The sequence below is a fragment of the Podarcis gaigeae genome, assembly GCF_964106915.1.
Source record: "Podarcis gaigeae genome assembly, chromosome: 9".
Lineage (NCBI taxonomy): Eukaryota > Metazoa > Chordata > Lepidosauria > Squamata > Lacertidae > Podarcis > Podarcis gaigeae.
Genome location: NC_139685.1, coordinates 65,027,652 through 65,048,093, shown reverse-complemented (window position 1 = coordinate 65,048,093; position 20,442 = coordinate 65,027,652). Strand labels below are relative to the sequence as shown.

The window sequence follows — 20,442 nt, the reverse complement described above, 5'->3', positions numbered from 1 at the left end:
GAGCTCCAGCTATTGTTGGGGCTGATTGAAGCAGATTTAGAAGTAACCCCATGTGGTGTAGTTAGCACCTCTCCAGGTAACGTCTGTGTCTTTGTTGTCGTTTAGTCGTGTCCGACTCTTCGTGACCCCATGGACCAGAGCATGCAAGGCACTCCTGTCTTCCACTGCCTCCCACAGTTTAGCCAAACTCATGCTAGTAGCTTCGAGGACACTGTCCAACCATCTCGTCCTCTGTCGTCCCCTTCTCCTTGTGCCCTCTATCTTTCCCAACATCAGGGTCTTTTCCAGGGAGTCTTCTCTTCTCATGAGGTGGCCAAAGTATTGGAGTCTCAGCTAATACTCTGTCTCTTTGTATGTGGTTAAAGCAGATCACATGGCTATACAAGATGGTGTTTATGCTTAGCGTGTCATTAGCGTGATGCACGGCCATGCGATCTTCACTAACCACATGGAAACAAGATGCAAAAGTTTCCAAGGAATAGTGTGGGAATACATATGGAAGGAGGAAGCTGTATGCCACCTGTGTACCACTTATCCTTATCTTGGTTGTAAAGCCAATCGATAGTGGTCACCTCAGTCTTTCCTGGGCTCCAGGCAGCCTTCCTGAATTATCTGTAATGGAATTATAGAATTCCACTGAGCAGAAAGGCATTTAACAGCTGTCCAAAAGTTTGAGCAGTGTTTGTTTATTTGGTCCTTAGCTGCATTAGACATATTGCTGTCTTTAACTTGTGGAATAAAAATGAAAGATGCAAACTGTTGGGGAACCTGTATGAATCCATACCCCTAGCATGGATTCAGACGATATACTGTCAATTAAAAGTTGCTGCCCTAATTAACACAGATTGCATAATGCATAAATCTTTGTGTGTGAGAGGCATACACACAGAGAGGGGAGGGCAATAGAAAACAATTTAAATGGTACAATGCTTGTACAGCCTAAAACATTTGTTGTTGTTGTTATTTCACAGAGCAGTATGATGCACCTTCTAAGACGTCTATTTCTCAGCAAGGAAAATCGTAAGTAGCTGCACCTTCTGCCTCTGAACATTAGTTAAGTCAGGGTGGGGAATGTCTAGCCTGCCAGGCCACCCCATTTGGCCTACAAGTCTGCTCTAATGAAACCACACCCCTCAACCACACACCTGACATTCACACATCACTTCAGTTGCAGAAATGAGGGTTGAACTCCCCAAACATTCATGGGGAGTTCATTTCTGCTTGGTGTGGCTTCTTCTCTCCCACAGCAACAGAGACTTGCGGAGCCTAAATGACCTGGAAAATGTTCTTATGGCCTAAACCTGCAAATATTAAGAGCCAACATCATCAAATGCTTGAACTGCAAACTTTAGTTGTATGTTTAGACACAATGTGCTTATTTTTCATGCACTCTCACTCTAATTATATGGCACCATCTGTACTTGTTGCATTTAATTTCCCTCTCATTTCACTGCTTACACTCCCTTACAACCATATGTATCAATACCTAACATGGCTAGAGCCATCCTGAAAATGAATTCTACTGGGAAGCTGAGGACAGCCTCCTGGCCGCACCTGCAAACCCTCAAAATCTACATGCTTTTTGTGAAAGCATAAGCACAGTGCAGCATTGAATGCCATACTTTAAATGTCTGGGAGCATGCATTTGATTCTGGATGGTTGCCCTGAGTTTCCAGGGCATCAAGATGTTGTTTGAAACATCTGCTCATGTGCAGACTGCCACTAAAGAAATTATTCAGGCTTTTCTTAAACTAGCTACTTGGTTAGTTTGCACTTGAGCAGGGGTCAGCAAACTTCTTCAGTGGGGGGGCCGGTCCACTGTTCCTCAGACTTTGTGGGGGACTATATTTTGGGGGGGAATGAACAAATTCCTACACCCCACAAATAACCCAGAGATGCATTTTAAATAAAAGCACACATTCTACACGCTGATTCCCAGACCGTCTGTGGGCCGGATTTAGAAGGCGATTGGGCCGGATCCGGCCCCCGGGCCTTAGTTTGCCTACCCATGCACTAGAGGTTAGCCACACCCCAAAGAATTGTGCAAGCGGCTCCATGTGATCAGTGGGGCTTTTGACAACTTTTCCAAATTGTGTTGCCAGCCCGCCACACCCATGAAGATGGCACATTGCTTTTGCGAGAGAGAAAGAGAACAAATGAGATTATTTCTTTGGCAAAGCTAGCTGCACACATTAAAGTTCACATACTAAGCAGCCCCATGATTATTTTTTTATTATGTTGATGATTTAAAATTGGACTGGAGCCAGAACCTTAGTTTCTCAGCTTGCCACTACCTTGACAAAACTTTGCCATGTTGCTCCATTGGTTGGTTGGTTTGTTTGTTTGTTTCAGTGGGAGTAGAGGGGCTTGATAAATTAGGGACGGGCTTTCTTATTGAAGATTAAAATCTCTGGTGAGACTTAAGCAAAGATACAGGTTTCATCTTGTTTGGCAGAAGTAAGAATTATGTCTAGCTTGATTTCCATGGTCAGCAAATCTTCCTTAATTGTCTCTGTGCATGAATGTTTCTAGAAAACAAAACATTCACACCAGCTGTTGCTAGGAATCTTTGCTGTAAGTGTACCTATGCTGGAAGCAGGTGGGAACAGTAACATTACAGAACCCTTCCTAATAGAACTTCTGCTTAGAAACACCGTAGAACACTGAAGCACAATGCACATCTCTTAAATTTCCCATCTCATGTTAGTTTCCAAAGTTCTATGTTATTTTTAAGTATGCCATTAGAGTCATGTGAGATGTTCCTCCAGCACTTTTATTTGAACTCAGGGCTCAGGGGCCGTTTAAACGGCCTCTGTGGGCCACAGGTTGGGGTCCCCTGGACTAGACCATGTAAAAAAAATGAGCATAATGTTTTAGCTGCAGTTCATTCATTTTCAACTTTGCATTCTTGTTATAAAAAAGCGTGCCTAGACATTCTGCCCATAACCTAGGTTTAAGGTGCTGTTTAGCTCCTAGCTTTCATATGTCAGTTTCTAACAATGTGTGTGTAAGAGAACAGTTATGGGAGGAAGATTTACAGGGTTAACCCAGGAGGTATCAGTACCTAGAGGGATGCAGGTGGCGCTGTGGGTTAAACCACAGAGCCTAGGACTTGCCGATCAGAAGGTTGGCGGTTCGAATCCCCACGACGGGGTGAGCTCCCGTTGCTCGGTCCCTGCTCCTGCCAACCTAGCAGTTTGAAAGCACGTCAAAGTCCAAGTAGATAAATAGGTACCACTCTGGTGGGAAGGTAAACAGCGTTTCCGTGCGCTGCTCTGGTTCGCCAGAAGCGGCTTAGTGATGCTGGCCACATGACCCGGAAGCTGTACACTGGCTCCCTCGGCCAATAAAGCGAGATGAGCACCGCAACCCTTGAGTCGGTCATGACTGGACCTAATGGTCAGGGGTCCCTTTACCTTTACCTATCAGTAGCTAACAGCCGTGATGGTAATTGCAGAGCCTTCACATTCAGTGAATCGGATAAAACTCACAAAATTAATATTTTGCAATTAAGATTTCTTTAAACCAGTGGCTTCCCCATTTAAAACTGTGAAATGTGTACTGTCCCTTAAGAAACCTGGTTTTGAAATGGTGTGAACAGGCTCCAAACATAAATAATTTTCACTAAATTATGATCATAAACACAGTCTTCAAGTTAAATGTTTCAAACTGAAGTCATTTGCTCTGCAAATAAAATGCAGCACATCTCTATTCAAGCAACTATATTGACACTTCTATTCAAACTGTACTTGGGTGGGCTGTGGTCTCTTACTTATTAGAAAGCTTTTATTTTAAATTGCTCTTATCTGAAGCCCAGAATCTATCAATGCTGTTTCCTTGTCAGGCAAACCTTGCCGAAGAATTGCATTGCTCAACAATACTTCTGGGGGGGAAACCGCCCCTAATTGGGCAAATCAATCAACTACTGCTTTCAGTTTTAACTGATGTTAACAATTAAAAAGGTGAAGCCAGTTGTTGATGAGAACAAGAGCCAAAGAATGTTCCACACACCAATGTTTTTTGTGTGGGTATCTTTATCACAAAGAACTGTGTGTACTTTGTTACCTTTGATGAGTGCACATGCAGCTGTTGTGCCACATGTACACATATCATGGCTTTCCAACATGTTTTAAAGTCATTTCAGGTGAGCAATAACTTCACAATATTGAAGTTTTTCAGGTATTTTGGAAAAAGGTAGCATGCGCGAATGAGCAACTTTTAGAGATATTTTCTTACTGTAATCTTCCAAGTTTTCCTTTAGCCTGCATAATTCCATGTTGTGTTCTTTTTCTGCATGAAAATGGCGAGCCGAGCACAATGTGTGAAACCACCCCTTCAGATCTTTTGACTTATGAGTTGTGAAATGCTTTTCAAGGCTACACAGATTGGAAGCTATTGTTTGCAAGCCTGGTTTTTGTCCCTTCTGCCTTTGTCCTATCCCCATGGAGCATCTTAAATCCATATAATTAATGACAGATTGGTTTTAGAGGAATATGAAACCTCCAGGACTAAAGCCAATCTCTTTATAACTAGGGATGAAGGTGGATTACTGCAGTCACAGCAGAATTGCTTGCTCCTTCTTCTGAGTCACTGGCTCCTGTCCCCTGCCAGAACCAGAACAGTGGGACTAGAGTCCTGGGAGTGTTCTGCTTTGGTATATATAACAGCTCCAGTGTCCTGCTGGAGTTGCAATTATGTCTGAACATAGAGCATAGTCCTTGGATGTGGCTATGTTTTATCAGGTGGCTTGGTTAATACCCATCTTACAATGGCAGCCAGTGCAGAAGAACATTCTCCTTTTCCTTGCCAATGAAAACTGTTTATCAGCAGTTAATGAGAACGCCCTATTGCTCCTCAAAAGTGTAGAAAAAAAGATATCTTCCCAAATATCGATATATAAACGGAATAAGCACAGATTGGACCGGGGAGCTTAATTAAGTTGATTCCTCAGGTTTGTTTGTTTTAATTACTGCGCTCTTGGGTTTGTGTGTTGCTCTGCACAATGGTTCTCTTTCTTTCCGTTCTTCCTTTTCGAAACGCACGTGACCGTCTGAAACTCCAGCCACTTTGAGTCGCTCACGTTACAGAGTGTAGCCGACTGAAAACAAGCAGCGTTTGTGCTGGCTAATTAGAGGCTGAAATCCCTCTACATCTGTGTGCCCAGAGTAAGCAGGCAAGCTTTTTGCAGAGCAAATGTGGATTTCCCAGAGGGCTTTCCATTCTTGAGTTCGGCCCTCAAGTTTAGCACCTGGCTTCACTGGAATGGAAGCAAGGTTTTTGTTATTTACAACAGCAGGTGGCAAGTTCAGTTCCCACTGACGTTAGGGGAGCCCTAGGAGAGACAAGCATGTTCATGAATTAGGATGATCATATTTGGCATGTGACAGGTTTTAGGAGCTACTTCTGTTTGTAAATACACAAACCCCTCTTCCTGCTAAATAATTAGTTCCCAAAGATGTAAGAGTTCTCCCCCAGCCCGCACATTCAAAATGCAGCATGCCCAGCATTCTTTATTTTTAAAATCCTCTTTCATTGTTTCTCCAGTGTCATCTTAAGGATGACTGATCCAAAAATGTTATACTCTGTATACTCCAGAAGTTCAAGGTTAAAAACATTGAAGATATTTGAAAAGATTATTTATTTATTTAACAATTTATTTATTATCAACCCATCACCCTAAAGTCCCAAATGCGGATTTCAACATTAAAACATCATTAAAAATAATTTAAAACAACTTTGGACTACGATGCACGCAGAGTTAGTTGCATTGATTTTGGTTGCAGAGGCGAGAATGTGCAAGATTTCAGAAAGCTGTATGTTCTTAACTGGTTTTTTAAAGTTTTTTTTTAAAAAAATGAAATTAGCCTTTCCTCTTAAATTAATCAAAGCATTTAAGAGTTTGTTAAAAAAAATAAAAACACATTGCTTAGCAAATACTCTTCTCTTGTATGTAGTGAGTGATGACTCTCCTTTTTTTAAAAAAAGAAAAAGCTTCAATTGTCCTTCCTGGGAACAATTCATCAGCTGCAAGTTTCTTTCTGTATTATTAATAGCTTATCTGAAAGCTATTAATAATATGCCAACAGAGGCAATTTGTGTCTGTCTATCTTTCTTTCTTTCTGGGAAGAAGCCCTTCAGAAGATAATGGAAAAATAAACGGTGTCTTCTTTGGATAATAGATGTAGTCTTCACAGTCTTCCCACATAATGCCATTTTCTTCTGAAGGTTTTATTTGGAACACTGATGCCTTCATCTGGGATAATAAAACCTTACTGCAGTTTCTTGTGTAGGGGCAGAAAAATTGTGCTTTGGGTTTGAGTGGCAACTATTTCATAATTATCCCCCTCCCCATTCCAAAAAAAACCCCCACCACTGAGTACTGAGTAAAATGTACAGTTTCCTGTGCATTAGTGATTTGGAGCTCCTGTGCTCATTAGTCATAAAACGCTGCCTTATATAGCGTTTGGCTGTTGTTCATCTAGCTCAATGTGGTCTGCACTGAATAGTAGTGGCTCTTCATCATCATCATCATCATCATCATCATCATCATCATCATCATCATCATTTTATTTGTATGCCGCCTTTCCACAGTTAAAAACAATGCTCAAGGAGGAATGACAAGATTTACATAATTACAAAAGTCATAAACAATATATAAACCACATAAAAAAATACACAACCAAATGGAAAACCATTTCCACGTAAATCAAAATCTAAAACTAAGAATACAGCATTAATATCACAGTTTAAAATGACATAGGTAAACATAGGGGACAAATAGAAGAAGACGCCTTCACCCTGGTATAGGCTCCCCTTTATCACACACAACGAGACAATGACAAAAATCCACCAACAGCATACAAATCAGTATGGCTAACCTGATTCAAAAGCACCCACCCACCCCACTCACACACGAAAACAAAGATCACCACAGCCAACCACACCCTAGGCCAACCCCAACCTCTCTCGCCACCAAAGGAACACAAATGAACAGCAGAGAACCTGCACAAGCAACGCTGACACACAACCCCACATATATTAAGTAAAATAGAAACATCGTCACCCGACCCCACCCCCACCCATCTTCCACCCCGCCACCCCTTTCCCCCTTTTCTTCCTAATGTCTCAACAAATGAAACTGATTTGTAAAAAATGTTACTTGGAAAAAAAGAGAGAGACATTGCACATACTTTTGTAAATCAAGAAAATCTTTAATAAAAATACATTTTAAAAAGAAAGAGCAAATTGATGTGGAAATGTGGAGAACTGAACAAAGCAAAGGATTAGTACAGGCGTGCACACACACCCTTTACACAGGCGTTCCGTCCCAGGCCCCGCCACACTCACATAAGTGAAATTCTGAATGTTCTCCAGCATGCAAACAGCTTCCTGCAGGTAGAAATCATGAAAGATTTCCCTCTGATATGCTGGGTTGATAATGCAACATGCATGAAACTTAGAAGGCACCTAGATGGTAGTGGCGTAGTCTAGAATTCTGCAACTGCCTATTGTTTAGATCCGCTCATGACAACCATGGGAACTGCAGCAGTTATGCCTATCTCAGGACATGTTGTGAGGACACATGGACTCTCCTTCCTTGGAGGAGGTTTTTAAGCAGAGGTTGGATGGCCGTCTGTCATGGATGCTTTAGCTGAGATTCCTGCATTGCTGCAGGGGGTAAGACTAGTTGACCGGCAGGGTCCCTTCCAACTCTACTGTTCTATAATGCAACCACCTGACTGAAGCTCAGCCAAGGGTCTGGGTCTGATCAGTGCTTGAATGGGAGATCACATGGGACAAAAGGCTGGACACAAGTGCACTAAATAAAATAATAACTGGGTGTACATCATGTGCACCTGATTTTCTTTCAATAAACTGGCTGGGCGTATTGTCTAGCCACAGATAACCGACAGCAAGTTAAAATGAGCAGCTACCAGCATGATTTTTTTTGGACACCTGGTTTGAGAATCTAGTAAAAGAAATAGTGATTATTTTCTTAAACACTGCTTCACAAAAACGTATTCACGTGAAAGAATCATGTCGCCTCCAAAAATCACGAGGCATCAAAAATTCACTCCTTTGCTTCTGGCCTTTCATCGTATGCTTCTGGAAATTGTCCTGTGTGCTCTTGTCTTCTGGACAACTGCAGACTTGCTTTTTTTTAAAAAAATAAAAATATTTATTAAGATTTTCGAATACAAATGCATAAATAATAAACAACATTATTTATATCATAGCATAATTTCATCACTTCTTTGGACTCCCTCACGTCACCCGCTCTCACTTACATCGTTAAAAAAGGTTTTTCTAAGCAAATTACCATCTTGTTTACAATCTTATATCCGCTCATTTAAATAGAATCTACCAGTTCTCCAAAAAATTTATATTTTCCTTAATCTCACTTATAGTCAAATTCGGATCTAATTCAGTGGTAGGCAATTATTTATGATCTAGCATCCTTCTTAACATTCAACCAAATTACAATATTTTTGTAGATAAATCTTAAATTTCTTCCAGTCTTCTTCAATCCTCTCTTCTCCCAGGTCTCGGATTCTGCCAGTCATCTCGGCCCGTTGCATATAGTCCATCAGCTGCATCTGCCACTCTTCCAGCGTGGGTAGATCTTGAGTTTTCCAACTCTTAGCGATGAGTATCCTTGCTGCCGTTGTTGCATACATAAAGAATGTTCGGTCCTTCTTTAACACCTTCTGGCCGACAATGCCCAGAAGGAAGGCCTCTGGTTTCTTAGTAAAGGTATACTTGAACACCTTTTTCAACTCATTATATATCATTTCCCAGAAGGCCTTCACTTTAGGGCAGGTCCACCAGAGGTGAAAGAATGTTCCTTCATTTTCTTTACATTTCCAACATTTATTATCAGACAAATGGTATATTTTGGCAAGTTTAACTGGGGTCATGTACCATCTATATATCATTTTCATTACATTTTCCTTCAGAGCATTACATGCAGTGAAGTTCAGCCCAGTGGTCCACAACCTTTCCCAGTCCTCAAACATAATGTTATGTCCAATGTCCTGAGCCCACTTTATCATAGCCGATTTAACCATTTCGTCTTGTGTATTCCATTTTAACAGCAAGTTATACATTCTTGATAATACCTTAGTCTTTGGTTCTAACAATTCTGTTTCCAACTTCGATTTCTCCACCTGGAACCCTAACTTTTTATCATTTTTAAAGACTTCTTTAATCTGAGCGTAGTGTAACCAGTCTCGCACTTTATCCTTCATTTTCTCCAAACTCTGCAATTTCCAATTGTCTCCATCTTTTTCTAATATTTCCCAATATTTTGGCCATTTGGCCTACATATTGGGTCTTTTTCGGGCCTTAGCTTCCAGAGGCGAAAGCCACCTCGGAGTTTTATTTTCCAATAAGTCTTTGTATTTTATCCAGACATTAAATACTGCTTTCCTGACAATATGGTTCTTAAAGGCCTTATTGCTCTTAACCTTATCATACCATAAGTATGCATGCCAACCAAAAGCATTATTAAAAACTTCCAAGTCCAGTACACCAGTGTCTTCGAGAAGTAGCCAGTCTTTTAGCCAGCAGAAAGCTGCGGCTTCATAGTACAGCTTTAAGTCTGGCAGGGCAAAGCCCCCTCTTTCTTTCGCATCAGTTAATATCTTAAACTTAATTCTGGGCTTTTTGCCCTGCCAGACAAATTTAGAGATGTCTCTCTGCCACTTCCGGAAGCACTCCGTCTTGTCCACAATAATGTTTGGAACAAAAACAACATTTTTGGCAATACATTCATCTTAATAGCAGCAATTCGGCCTAACAGAGAAAGCTTCAATTTTGTCCAACTGTCCAAGTCTCTCTTAATTTCAGACCAACATTTTTCATAGTTGTCCTTAAACAGACTCAGATTTTTTGCTGTAATGTTTACCCCTAGGTACTTTACTTTTTTAACCACAGTTAGTTCTGTTTCTCTCTGAAACCGTTCTGACTCTGTATCTGTCAAGTTTTTCCCCAACACCTTGGTTTTCTGTTTATTTAATTTAAATCCCGCTTTAAACTGCAGACTTGCTTTTGTGTGATTTTGTATAAACCAATGCTGAAGAGCCGAGAAGAAAGGGGACATACGTGTAGAGAACATTATTATTATTAGGCCGCTGCAAGAATCTGTAGGATTGTCCTCCAGGGTTTGTGGTTATGCTGATATAATCCCTTGGTAGATCTTTACATAATAGGATCCATTGTACACCACAAATGCCGAAGGACCCAACTTCATTAGGATGTGTTTACATTAACCGAGGCTTAACAAGGGACTGGTTTCACTGACAGCAGCTGTACTCTAGTACCCTGCCGATGCCACAGAATAGTTTTGCCACATATGCATCTAGTTGGACATAGTTAGCTTTGCAACATTGATTTATTTAAATGCAGTAGCTATTGTGGTACCTTGCTTGCTTATTTTCCAGTGCTGGTTCCAGTTCCAACCTTGGAACTAGCCAGTGTGGCAAAGCGCTAAGGAGCAAAGTGTTTGCTGTAGCGGAGACAATCTAAGGAAAGCACCTCATGATGATTAAAAGTTTGCTTTTATTGCTTTTATTATTTGATTGTTTTTAGGTATTTATATCTTGCTTTCACATAAGTTGCAAAGAAGCTATAAAACTGATAATAGTAATAAATAGTTTTTTAAAAACCAACAGTAGCACACATAGCAGCAGATTAAAAAGCAATAACAAACTTAATAACTAAACACCCATAGAACTAGCAGTGCAAATTGGAAGGACTGGTTATCAGTCCTTTTTTTGGGGGGGGGAGGGATAAAATAAATATTGAAACTTAATCATGCAGTCTCTGTTTTATTGTGCTGGATACCTGTTACACACGAACCGGAAACATCTTCCCTGATATAATAGGTTTTTCTTTTAACGGAGGGGCAGCTGGGCTCCCACCTGCAGCCTGACACGGTTAGAAACAGGGTTACCCTCTCACCTGCCATTTGTGAAAGCTAGATCACACTCATGCGCACAGAAACTGGATGGGTTTGTTCATCCGTGGGTGCCAGCTGGCAAGCCTCAAAAATATCAGATCTTATCTGGCTAACATTCCTGTTCCTGCTGTGGTTTCATTTGGATTTGGTTATCCATCACTTCCGCCTCTTGGCTCTTAGAAGCACTGTTTGTTTGGTATCAAGTAGCTGCCAGGATCCATCCCCAAAGTGGTCATATTTCAGTGTCTGAGAGGTAACTGGATGTACTTTCTGAGTAAAATCTGCGGTGTGTAAATAAATTAAAAATATGTGCCATTATTAATTCATTCTAGCACAAGGAGGATAGTAGTTAAGAGCAAAAAGCTTCTTAAAAAGCAATATCCCCTTTAAGATTCAGTGGTTCTTCTTTTAACCTGTACTAATTCAGCTGTGAGTGTCTGATTTTCATGATAGTGCAAGGAGTAGTTTGGGAGCTGGGGTTGATTGGTTGGCTGGTTATACCTTTAATGCATTTTCTCAGTCTTTAGGTAGGTAGTCATGTTTAATTGGTAGTTTTTAGCTTTAAGCAAAAGCTTAGGTATAATCTAAACTTTCCTTAGTTGCCCAATTGCCACTTACAACCTTGTGTTTTTCCCCTCTTTTTCTTTGCAAAGCTTTATAGAAATGCATATTGTGTTAATGACATAGAACTGGATCCAGAGTTCTTATGAACAGAACTCTACTCACTGGGCACTTCCACCTGAGGAAGTGGGGAAGCAATATTTGCTGCTTCCTCCTTCCCCCAAAAAAGCTTTTTTGTGGAACTTGGTAGAAAGTGGTGCAGAAGTCTGCAGGGAGATTGGCAAACTTCTACCTCTCCCGCTTTCTGCAGCAAGAGCTTTGGTCCACTCTTTTCCATGAAACAAGTTCTTGCGTTTGCTGAAGTAACACTTTGGATCCAGCCCACTGTGTGCATATTATGCCGTAGAGTAGAACTCCGCTTCACAACTCTGCGCAAGTGGCTTCTTTCTGTGCAGCAGAACTTCCTAGCCCTCTCCTAGCCCCCACAGCTTCCCCCCACCTGCACACCCTCAAAATCAGCTCAGGTGGGTTGGGGGACCCTGCAGAATAGATTTGGAGGGTACACAGCGGGGATACAACCTCTGGCTATCTGCATCAGTACTGCACCTGTTTTTTAAATATAATTGAAAGACCACTTTAAACAGTTGAATCATTGGTAGGAGTACAATGGCACTTGTAAAGTAACATGAACTTTGGTTACCATGATGCTACAATAGATGGATTGCAGTAAAAGATGCAGGAATAAAATTTAGAAAGAACCTCTTTTTAATTTTGGAATGGTTATGATGTTGTTTATTATGCAAAACTAATAAAATCTGTTATGTACATACACACATTTATTTTTATTTATTTATTAAGGTATTTATATACTGCCCTCTCAAAAAGTATCAGGGTGCAGTAATATAAAAAAGTTAAAAGAAACCCATTTAAAGCTGTCATTAGAATGACTGCCTCCTCAAGCCAGTCATTTTCCCTCTTTTGTTCACATAATAGCAAACTCCGAATCCTCAGTTGCCATCACTTCTGCCACCAGATGGTGGTTCTTGAGTTAGTGAGGTTTATGGCACCGGATTGTCAACAGGCATTAGTACCCATGAACACTTATCTTCATTTCACAACCAGTTTTAAGTTTTGGACAACAGCAGTGCTCCATTCTGACAGGCAGATAGGAACACTGTCCAGATCTCTTTTTTAATGGGAGCTTGCACCACGAATCTTTTTTTACAGCAATGACTATATTAGTTTTCATGAGCAAAGACTCCAGGGAAGATGAAGCCCTCTTGTTCTGCAGAGGAAATAGTTCAGCTTGGCCTTTTTCTTTGGAGTGCAAAAATGAAACCTGTGCTCATTTTCCAAGAAAAATACTGTGAAGAGACAAGCTTGAGCAAAGAACACTTTCCCAGCTGAGTAGTATGTTGAGTGTAGATTAATCAAAACTTTGAAAACAAACTTGAAAACATTCCCTCTGAGTAACATTGTAATTTTTTGCAGCGAGTTACATTTATATCCTCTTTTCTCTTTCAGAATGCTACATGAAGACCTTGAGATCAGCGATAGTGACGAGGGTGACGATGACCAAGTCAGTGTGTGTAGATAAAATTTATAAATCCTGCAAATACCCTTTAAAAATATTTATGGCCTGTTTTTCTGCCTGAGCTGCTTATACTAACCTTTTTCCGTTTTTTGTTGTTCTTGTTAAATAGGTTTCTGATAAGCCATCTTCCTCATCCACTCCTCCAAGGTATGATTTCTTGGAAATAACAGGGAGGCAGAGGTGGGGAGCATCTCACAAGTTGTTTTATGCATGTAAACAGAAATCCTTGTGGAAGCAGCTCGGGTTGTGGGCGAGAGATTAAGAGGAGAGAGAGAGAGAGAGAGAGAGAGAGAGAGAGAGAGAGAGAGAGACTGACTTAACTGTTCACTGATTGGGATAATTTGGTAACAATGCATGAAGTTGTTTTAATACGTCCCTGCTTCTTCAAAGCACTAAAATTCAGTGTGTAAGAAAATGGCTCATCTCACCCAGTATTCTGTTCTCTGCAGCAGCCAAGCAGACACCTACAGAAAGCTTGCATGTAGGAACTGAGTTCAAATCTATCCACTAGTGAGTCCCAACAGTGGATGCAGACTTATTCAGCAGTATGCTTTGGGTTCCTAGATATCTAGTTCACCTGTGTGATAGTGAAGATAAAATGGAATCACCTCGTGTACACCATCCATAGTTCCATGGAGTAAGATTCTTACTTTAAAATCTAAAAACCGCTCTACATTTAAAACAAAAGCAACATACAAAAATAGATTACAAAATGTAATATGAATCATACTGTAAGGTAATGCAAATCTGTGGATGATAGGACCCGAATTAATGGATTCAAGTTACAAAAAAAGGGAGTTTCTGCCTAAACATCAGGAAGAACTTTCTGATGGCAGTAGCTGTTCAGCAGCTGAATTTTTTTCACCTTGAGAGAGTATCAGGCTGTCCTTCATTGGAGGAGGTTTTTAAGCAGAGGTTGGGTGGCCATCTGTCATGGATGCTTTAGCTGAGATTCCTGCATTGCAGGGGGCTGGACTAGATGAGCCTCGGGGGTCCCTTGCAACTCTACAATTCTGCGATTCTATAAAACTAGGCTTAAAAGTCCAGGATGTACAGTGGTACCTTGGGTTACAAACAGGTTACAGACTCTGCTAACCCGGAAGTAGTACCTCGGGTTAAGAACTTTACCTCAGGATGAGAACAGAAATTGTGCGGTGGCAGCGGGAGGCCCCTTAGCTAACGTGGTACCTCAGGTTAAGAATGGTTTCAGGTTAAGAACGGAACTCGGGAACAAATTTAAGTTCATAGCCAGAGGTACCACTGTACATGTTTTGAGCTTATTTACTCTCCCCCAGGAAAATGGTCATTAGATGAAATGTGTTTGATCTTCTGCTTTTCCGGCAGTTGTACAGTGGTACCTCGGGTTAAGAACTTAATTCGTTCTGGAGGTCCGTTCTTAACCTGAAACTATTCTTAACCTGAAGCAACACTTTAGCTAATAGGGCCTCCCACTGCTGCCGCGCGAGTTCTGTTCTCATCCTGAAGCAAAGTTCTTAACCTGAGATACTATTTCTGGGTTAGCGGAGTCTGTAACCTGAAGCGTCTGTAACCTGAGGTACCACTGTATCACACAGTCGCTCTCAAAGGCCCCCTTGTTTTCCTAGCAATGTTTCTTTCTCTCCCTCCCTCCACCCCTCTCTCTCTCTCTCTGTGTTGTGTGATTTAGCGCTTTTGCATTTTCATCCTTTTGAGGGATCAGGAGAATGTGATCCCCCCAAGTGAACAATGATAGAATGTTTTAAATGATGCTGTTTGGATTTTATCTCTCTCTCCCACCCCAACCTCCTCCCCGGTGCTGGCCTGTCTCTGGAGGGGGTGGAAGTGCAGAAAGATGATCCTTACCCGCTTCTAATTTTATCTCATGGTATTGACTTGCAGTGCCCCACAATCACAGCCTGAGAGTGTGGCATTGGCACATTCCAGCAGTCCAGAGTCTGGGAGCACAAGCGACTCGGACAGTTCCTCTGACTCTGAGAGTGAGAGCAGCTCCAGTGAAAGTGAAGCAAATGATCCCCCAACAAGAGCATCCACGCCTGAGGTACGGTGTCCCATTATTTTTAAAGTGCATGATCTGTGTGTTGTGAATAGCCAATAGGAGGCCCCTCTTGACTTTTTTTTTAGCCGGTCAGATAATTGTTCTGTCAGCAGAATGCTGTCAATCTCTTCTACCACGTTACTGGTCCCTTTCCACCCTCCCAGTTTCCCAGCACATTCGAACCCTGTGCTACTGTAGTCCAGCTGTCCACATAACACCATCAGCACATACTTTAGCCACAGGCTGAAAGTCACTTCCTTCAGGCCATGTAGCCAGAAATGTTTCAACACAGGCACAGTGCAAATAGAAGAAGATGCCTTCATCTCAGTATGGTTCCCCTTTATCACATAATAATAATAATTTATTATTTATTTATACCCCGCCCATCTGGCTGGGCTTCCCCAGCCACTCTAGGCGGCTTCCAAAAAAATATTAAAATACTGTAATACATCAAATATTTAAAGCTTCCCTAAACAGGGCTGCTTTCAGATGTCTTCTAAACGTCAGACAGTTGTTTATCTCTTTGACATCTGATGGGAGGGCGTTCCACAGGGAGGGCGCCACTACTGAGAAGGCCCTCTGCCTGATTCCCTGTAACTTGGCTTCTCGCAGTGAGGGAACCGCCAGAAGGCCCTCGGAGCCGGACCTCAGTGTCCGGGCAGAACGATGGGGGTGGAGACGCTCCTTCAGGTATACTGGACCGAGGCCGTTTAGGGCTTTAAAGGTCAGCACCAACACTTTGAATTGTACTTGGAAACGTACTGGCCCAACAAAACAACAACAAGAATCCACCAGCAGCATTCAAATCAATCTGGCTAACCTGATCCAAACACACACACACCCCGGTCATACAAAAAAACAAATTTCACTACAGCCAATCAAAGACAACCAACCACACCCTAGGCCACCCCCAAAGAAATACAGCAAGTGAATGTAAAGAGAAGCCACACAAGTGATGCTGACACAAAACCACACACATATACTAAGTAGAAGAATAGAAGCATTGCCACCCGACCCCACTCAACTCACCATTCCCTGCCTCCCCATCTTTCCCCCTTTTCTTCCTAACCTAACACTGTGTGTAACACTAATGTCTCACAACAAATGAAACTGATCTGTAGAAAACACAATTTGAAAAAAAGAGACAATGCACATATTTTTGTAAACCAATAAATCTTAATAAAAATATATTTTTTAAAAAATTACATGAATGCAAAACAGACAAAACCTTAAATCGAAGCATCTAATATATTCGAAGTGTATTTAGTACATTAAATAATTTCAATACATTTTGATGATGATGATGATGATGATGCCTGTATGGTTATCAGGCACCCCAAGGCCTCTTCCCACCTTCCAGCCAACAGACTGTATGCAACGGTTGTACAAGTGGAAGGCCGTTTGCGCCAACCAATGTTCCTCTTCCACTCCTCCTTACTGCCCCCTTTACCTTCCTGGCTGTGGGGCTGTGTTGTACAGCGCTGCAGAATTGTATAGAAACTGGGTGGAGTGGTCATGATCCAGGAGGAAGGACCTTCAGATACATCCTGATGTAACCTTTCACTACAAACTGTTGGCTGGAATAGCGGAAGGTGTCAAAAAGTTTTTGCTTCTTACTGAACAGTTGGATTGAATGCTACCTGCAGCTGTCACCTCGGGTCTTGCCCTAAAAGTACAATGATCAGAAGCTTTAAAAGATCCCAATGAAATTTACAAATTCAGGGATAAGGCCTGGTGTGCTGGTGCCTCTCAATTGCGTGTGCTCTGTGTGGTGATGACATCTGTCATACGGAGCAATTGTAAAGTGTCCTCTGAACGATGACCATAAGGCCTCTATTGCCGACAAATCAAAGAACTATTTGAACAAGGGTGAAATTTCTGTCCGTGTTTTGAGTTCAGAACCTTTTCTGCATCTAAGTTCTGTTTTGAAATTTTAGCTCAAACCTTTCGATCCCAATTATTTTATTTATATGATTGTGTATGTGCAACTTTTTTAAAAAAAAGCAAATTTCAACAGAAGATTTAGACCTTTTCCAGAAATCTGTATGGAACATTCATGTCTGTAGGAAGGGTTCCTTCCCCTCCTCCTCTTTCCCTGGGACGTGGCTGGACTTGACTTGATTTATTCAGTTTTGGAGGCCTTCGCTGACCTACTTGGGAAGCCAACTGGGAAAAAGCACCATTAATGTCATAATCAAGAGCAGGAGTGTTGTGAAATTGCTTCGGGAACGAAAATCTGTTTTTTACGTCATTGGTATAATGTCAAGCTTAGTGTGGCATGTTGAGGATCTATGGAATTATGAAAACCATCTTTTAAAAATTGGCCTTAATTCATTACCCTTCAACCTTCTTGATTGGCACCTTCATAATACACCTTTAGGCACCAGGCAAAAACGTTCCTTTTTAACCAGGCCTTTGGTTGATTTGATTGACATCCTATGGGTTTTTTGGGAGAGGAGGGTATTGGGTTGTTTTTATTTTGATTATGTATTTTGTGGTTTTATATTTTGATTTTGTTCTGTGAACTGCCCTGTGACCTCCGGGTATAGGGCGGAATAATAATAATAATAATAATAATAATAATAGGAGGGGACCCACACTGCAGTCCTTTATATGAAACAGAGAGAGAAGCAAAATACCATTTGGATTACAGTTTTGATTATAGAATCATCTGGCTTTCCTCACTGTGTCTGGGCTGCACCGCTTTGGGCTGCAGATGAGGGATCATAGGACTGCATGCTTGTCCATAAAAATAAATAAATACCCCTTGTGCATAGAAAATCAGCATGTCTGGGACAAGTGGGCTTTTCTCTGACAGGCCTGCTTTCTATGCACAGAGATTTCATTTCTGTTTTTGTATGGCGGAGCATGAAATCGTTAGAATTTCTACCTTCCGTGTGAAGCAATACAGTCATACCTCGGGTTAAATACGCTTCAAGTTGAGCACGTTCAAGTTGCGCTCCGCAGCAACCCGGAAGTAACAGAGCCCATTACTTCCGGGTTTCGCTGCTTGCGCATGCGCAGATGCTCAAAATGACGTCACGCGCATGCGCAGAAGCGGCGAAAAGCGAAGCGCGTGTGCGCAGACGTGCCATCACTAGATATGTTTACCTCTAGATGCGAACGGGGCTCCGGAACGGATCCTGTTCGTATCTAGAGGTACCACTGTATAGACAAGGGATAGGTTTGCTATTTGAGTGAGAACCAGGCCATAGAGTGACTCTGTACATGTTGCGCAATTGTCTTCATGGGGGCCCACTTGACAGAGGTGGGCAGGGCCAAATGGGGCAGAGCTCAATGGATTTGAATATATACAATGGGCTACGTTCCATTCACCCCTCTCCATCTCAAGAGGCTTGAGGGTGTGGAGCACAGCTGGTGAGGAGCCTGGCCTGGGTATGGAGAATGGCCTGGGTATGGTCCCAGTGGGTTGGAGGACCACATTTAGTCCCTTATACCTGAAGCCCCACACCTTGGAAGTAAGAGAAGCCACCTCAGGCAGGTTTCTTTGGAGCCCAGACATGGCACAGCAATAAAGAAAAGGCAGAGGCATTTGGGTGGTGGATGTGGAATAATAATTAATAATAATAATTTATTATTTATACCCCGCCCATCTGGCTAAGTTTCCCCAGCCACTCTGGGCGGCTTCCAATCAAGTGTTAAAAACAACACAGCATCAAAAATTAAAAAATTCCCTAAACAGGGCTGCCTTCAGATGTCTTTTAAGGAGAATATAGCTACTTATTTCCTTCACATCTGAAGGGAGGGCCTTCCACAGTGCGGGCGCCACTACCGAGAAGGCCCTCTGTCTGGTTCCCTGTAACCTCACTTCTCTCAATGAGGGAACTGCCAGAAGGCCCTCGGAGCTGGATCTCAGTGTCTGGGCTGAACGATGGGGGTGGAGACGCTCCTTCAGGTATACAGGACCGAGTGAAGCTCTTTGCCTGGTCTTGTGCTGGTGCTTACATCAGAATTATGTTCTTGGGCAAAGCCACCATTTCTGGTCCTTCCACCCTTGTTCAGTTCAGCATATAGGCCTCAGAGGTATGGTGCAGATGAAGCAATGCGCCTTGTGATGGGTGCACAACCAACTGGTGTTTCTCTTTTCTTTTTCGCCACAGCCCGATCCACAGACATCCAACAGATGGCAGCTGAACAACTGGCTGATCAAGGTGAACCAGCCGGTGTCTCCCACCGAGAATTTCCTTGAGGATGACCGCAGCAGGGGGAGTCTCCAGGAAGGCAAGGGGCAAGGGAAAACTTGCAGCGGCAGCAGCAGCAAAAGGGAATGCTCACAGCCGACAGATGGACACTCGAAAACTGCCAGCAAAGCACCCCGGTCAGCTCAAGAGGTACACCTCCCTACCAAGCGCAGCTACCAGAAGTCTCCGGTGCACACAGAGGAGCCCCAGTTCCACCAAGTCGTGGGCAGTAAGCAGCCCAGGAAGTCCAGCAAAGTCGCAGCACCGGAGGAACCGAAACGAGGTCTGACGGTAGAGAGTGAGCCGCCCGGTCTGTATGGGGCAAAGGACCAGTCTTCCAAAGACAAGCCCAAGGTGAAAACGAAAGGGCGGCTGAAGTTTGGCGACAAGAAGGAACAGAAGCTGGCAGTGCCGGAGCCCGCCGAGAAGAAAAAGCACAAGAGCTTGCACCAGGCCACTGTTAAATTGTTCTCGGACCGGGGTGCTGTAAAAGACAGTGCGGCTGGCAGTGCCCTGGAGCTGTTGCCCCTCAGCCCTTTGAGCCAGAGCCCCAGGGTTCCTGCCACCAGCAGAACTAGTGGCACGAAACCAGCTGTTGTGGTAAGAGAGGACAAGGACAAGTTTCTCTTGCCTATCAGGGATAAGAAGTTGCTGTCGCCCTTGAGGGATTGCCCGGTCCCTCCCTCGCTTGTGGTTAAAATTGAGCTCGCTCTCCTCTCACGGGTCCCACATCCACCCCGGAAGGGGGGGGACTGCCCCAAAAGACTGGAGGTCAGAGAGAGCCACAGCTTGAAGAAGCAGGATGTAGACAAGAGGAGACAAGAGGATGCACCAAGCAAGTCTGTCAAAAAGAGAAAGGTGAGAGAGGGAGACCTGTGCAGTTGGTACTTTTCATTTTAACCCTTCAGTATTTCTTGTGTTTATTTTACCACGTTCTATTTATCTGTTTGAGGGACGCGGGTGGCGCTGTGGGTTAAACCACAGAGCCTAGGGCTTGCCGATCAGAAGGTCAGCAGTTTGAATCCCCGCGATGGGGTGAGCTCCCGTTGCTCGGTCCCAGGTCCTGCCAACCTAGCAGTACGAAAGCACA

The 20,442-nt window shown here is 42.7% G+C and overlaps 1 protein-coding gene across 18 annotated transcripts in view; it reads left to right on the top strand.

Moving 5' to 3' along the window:
* AFF1 (ALF transcription elongation factor 1) overlaps positions 1-20,442 on the top strand; it is a 144,801-nt gene that overhangs the window by 106,002 nt on the left and 18,357 nt on the right. For 9 of the 18 annotated variants that reach the window (XM_083756354.1, XM_083756351.1, XM_083756361.1 and 6 more), the window contains 5 exons: positions 972-1,020; positions 13,046-13,100; positions 13,225-13,262; positions 14,994-15,153; positions 19,272-20,210. In XM_083756354.1, the coding sequence (XP_083612480.1) occupies positions 972-1,020; positions 13,046-13,100; positions 13,225-13,262; positions 14,994-15,153; positions 19,272-20,210 (1,241 nt within the window). Of the gene's footprint in view, positions 1-971; positions 1,021-13,045; positions 13,107-13,224; positions 13,263-14,993; positions 15,154-19,271; positions 20,211-20,442 lie in introns of all 18 variants that reach the window. The other 9 variants (XM_083756365.1, XM_083756358.1, XM_083756353.1 and 6 more) reach the window with 1 other exon arrangement.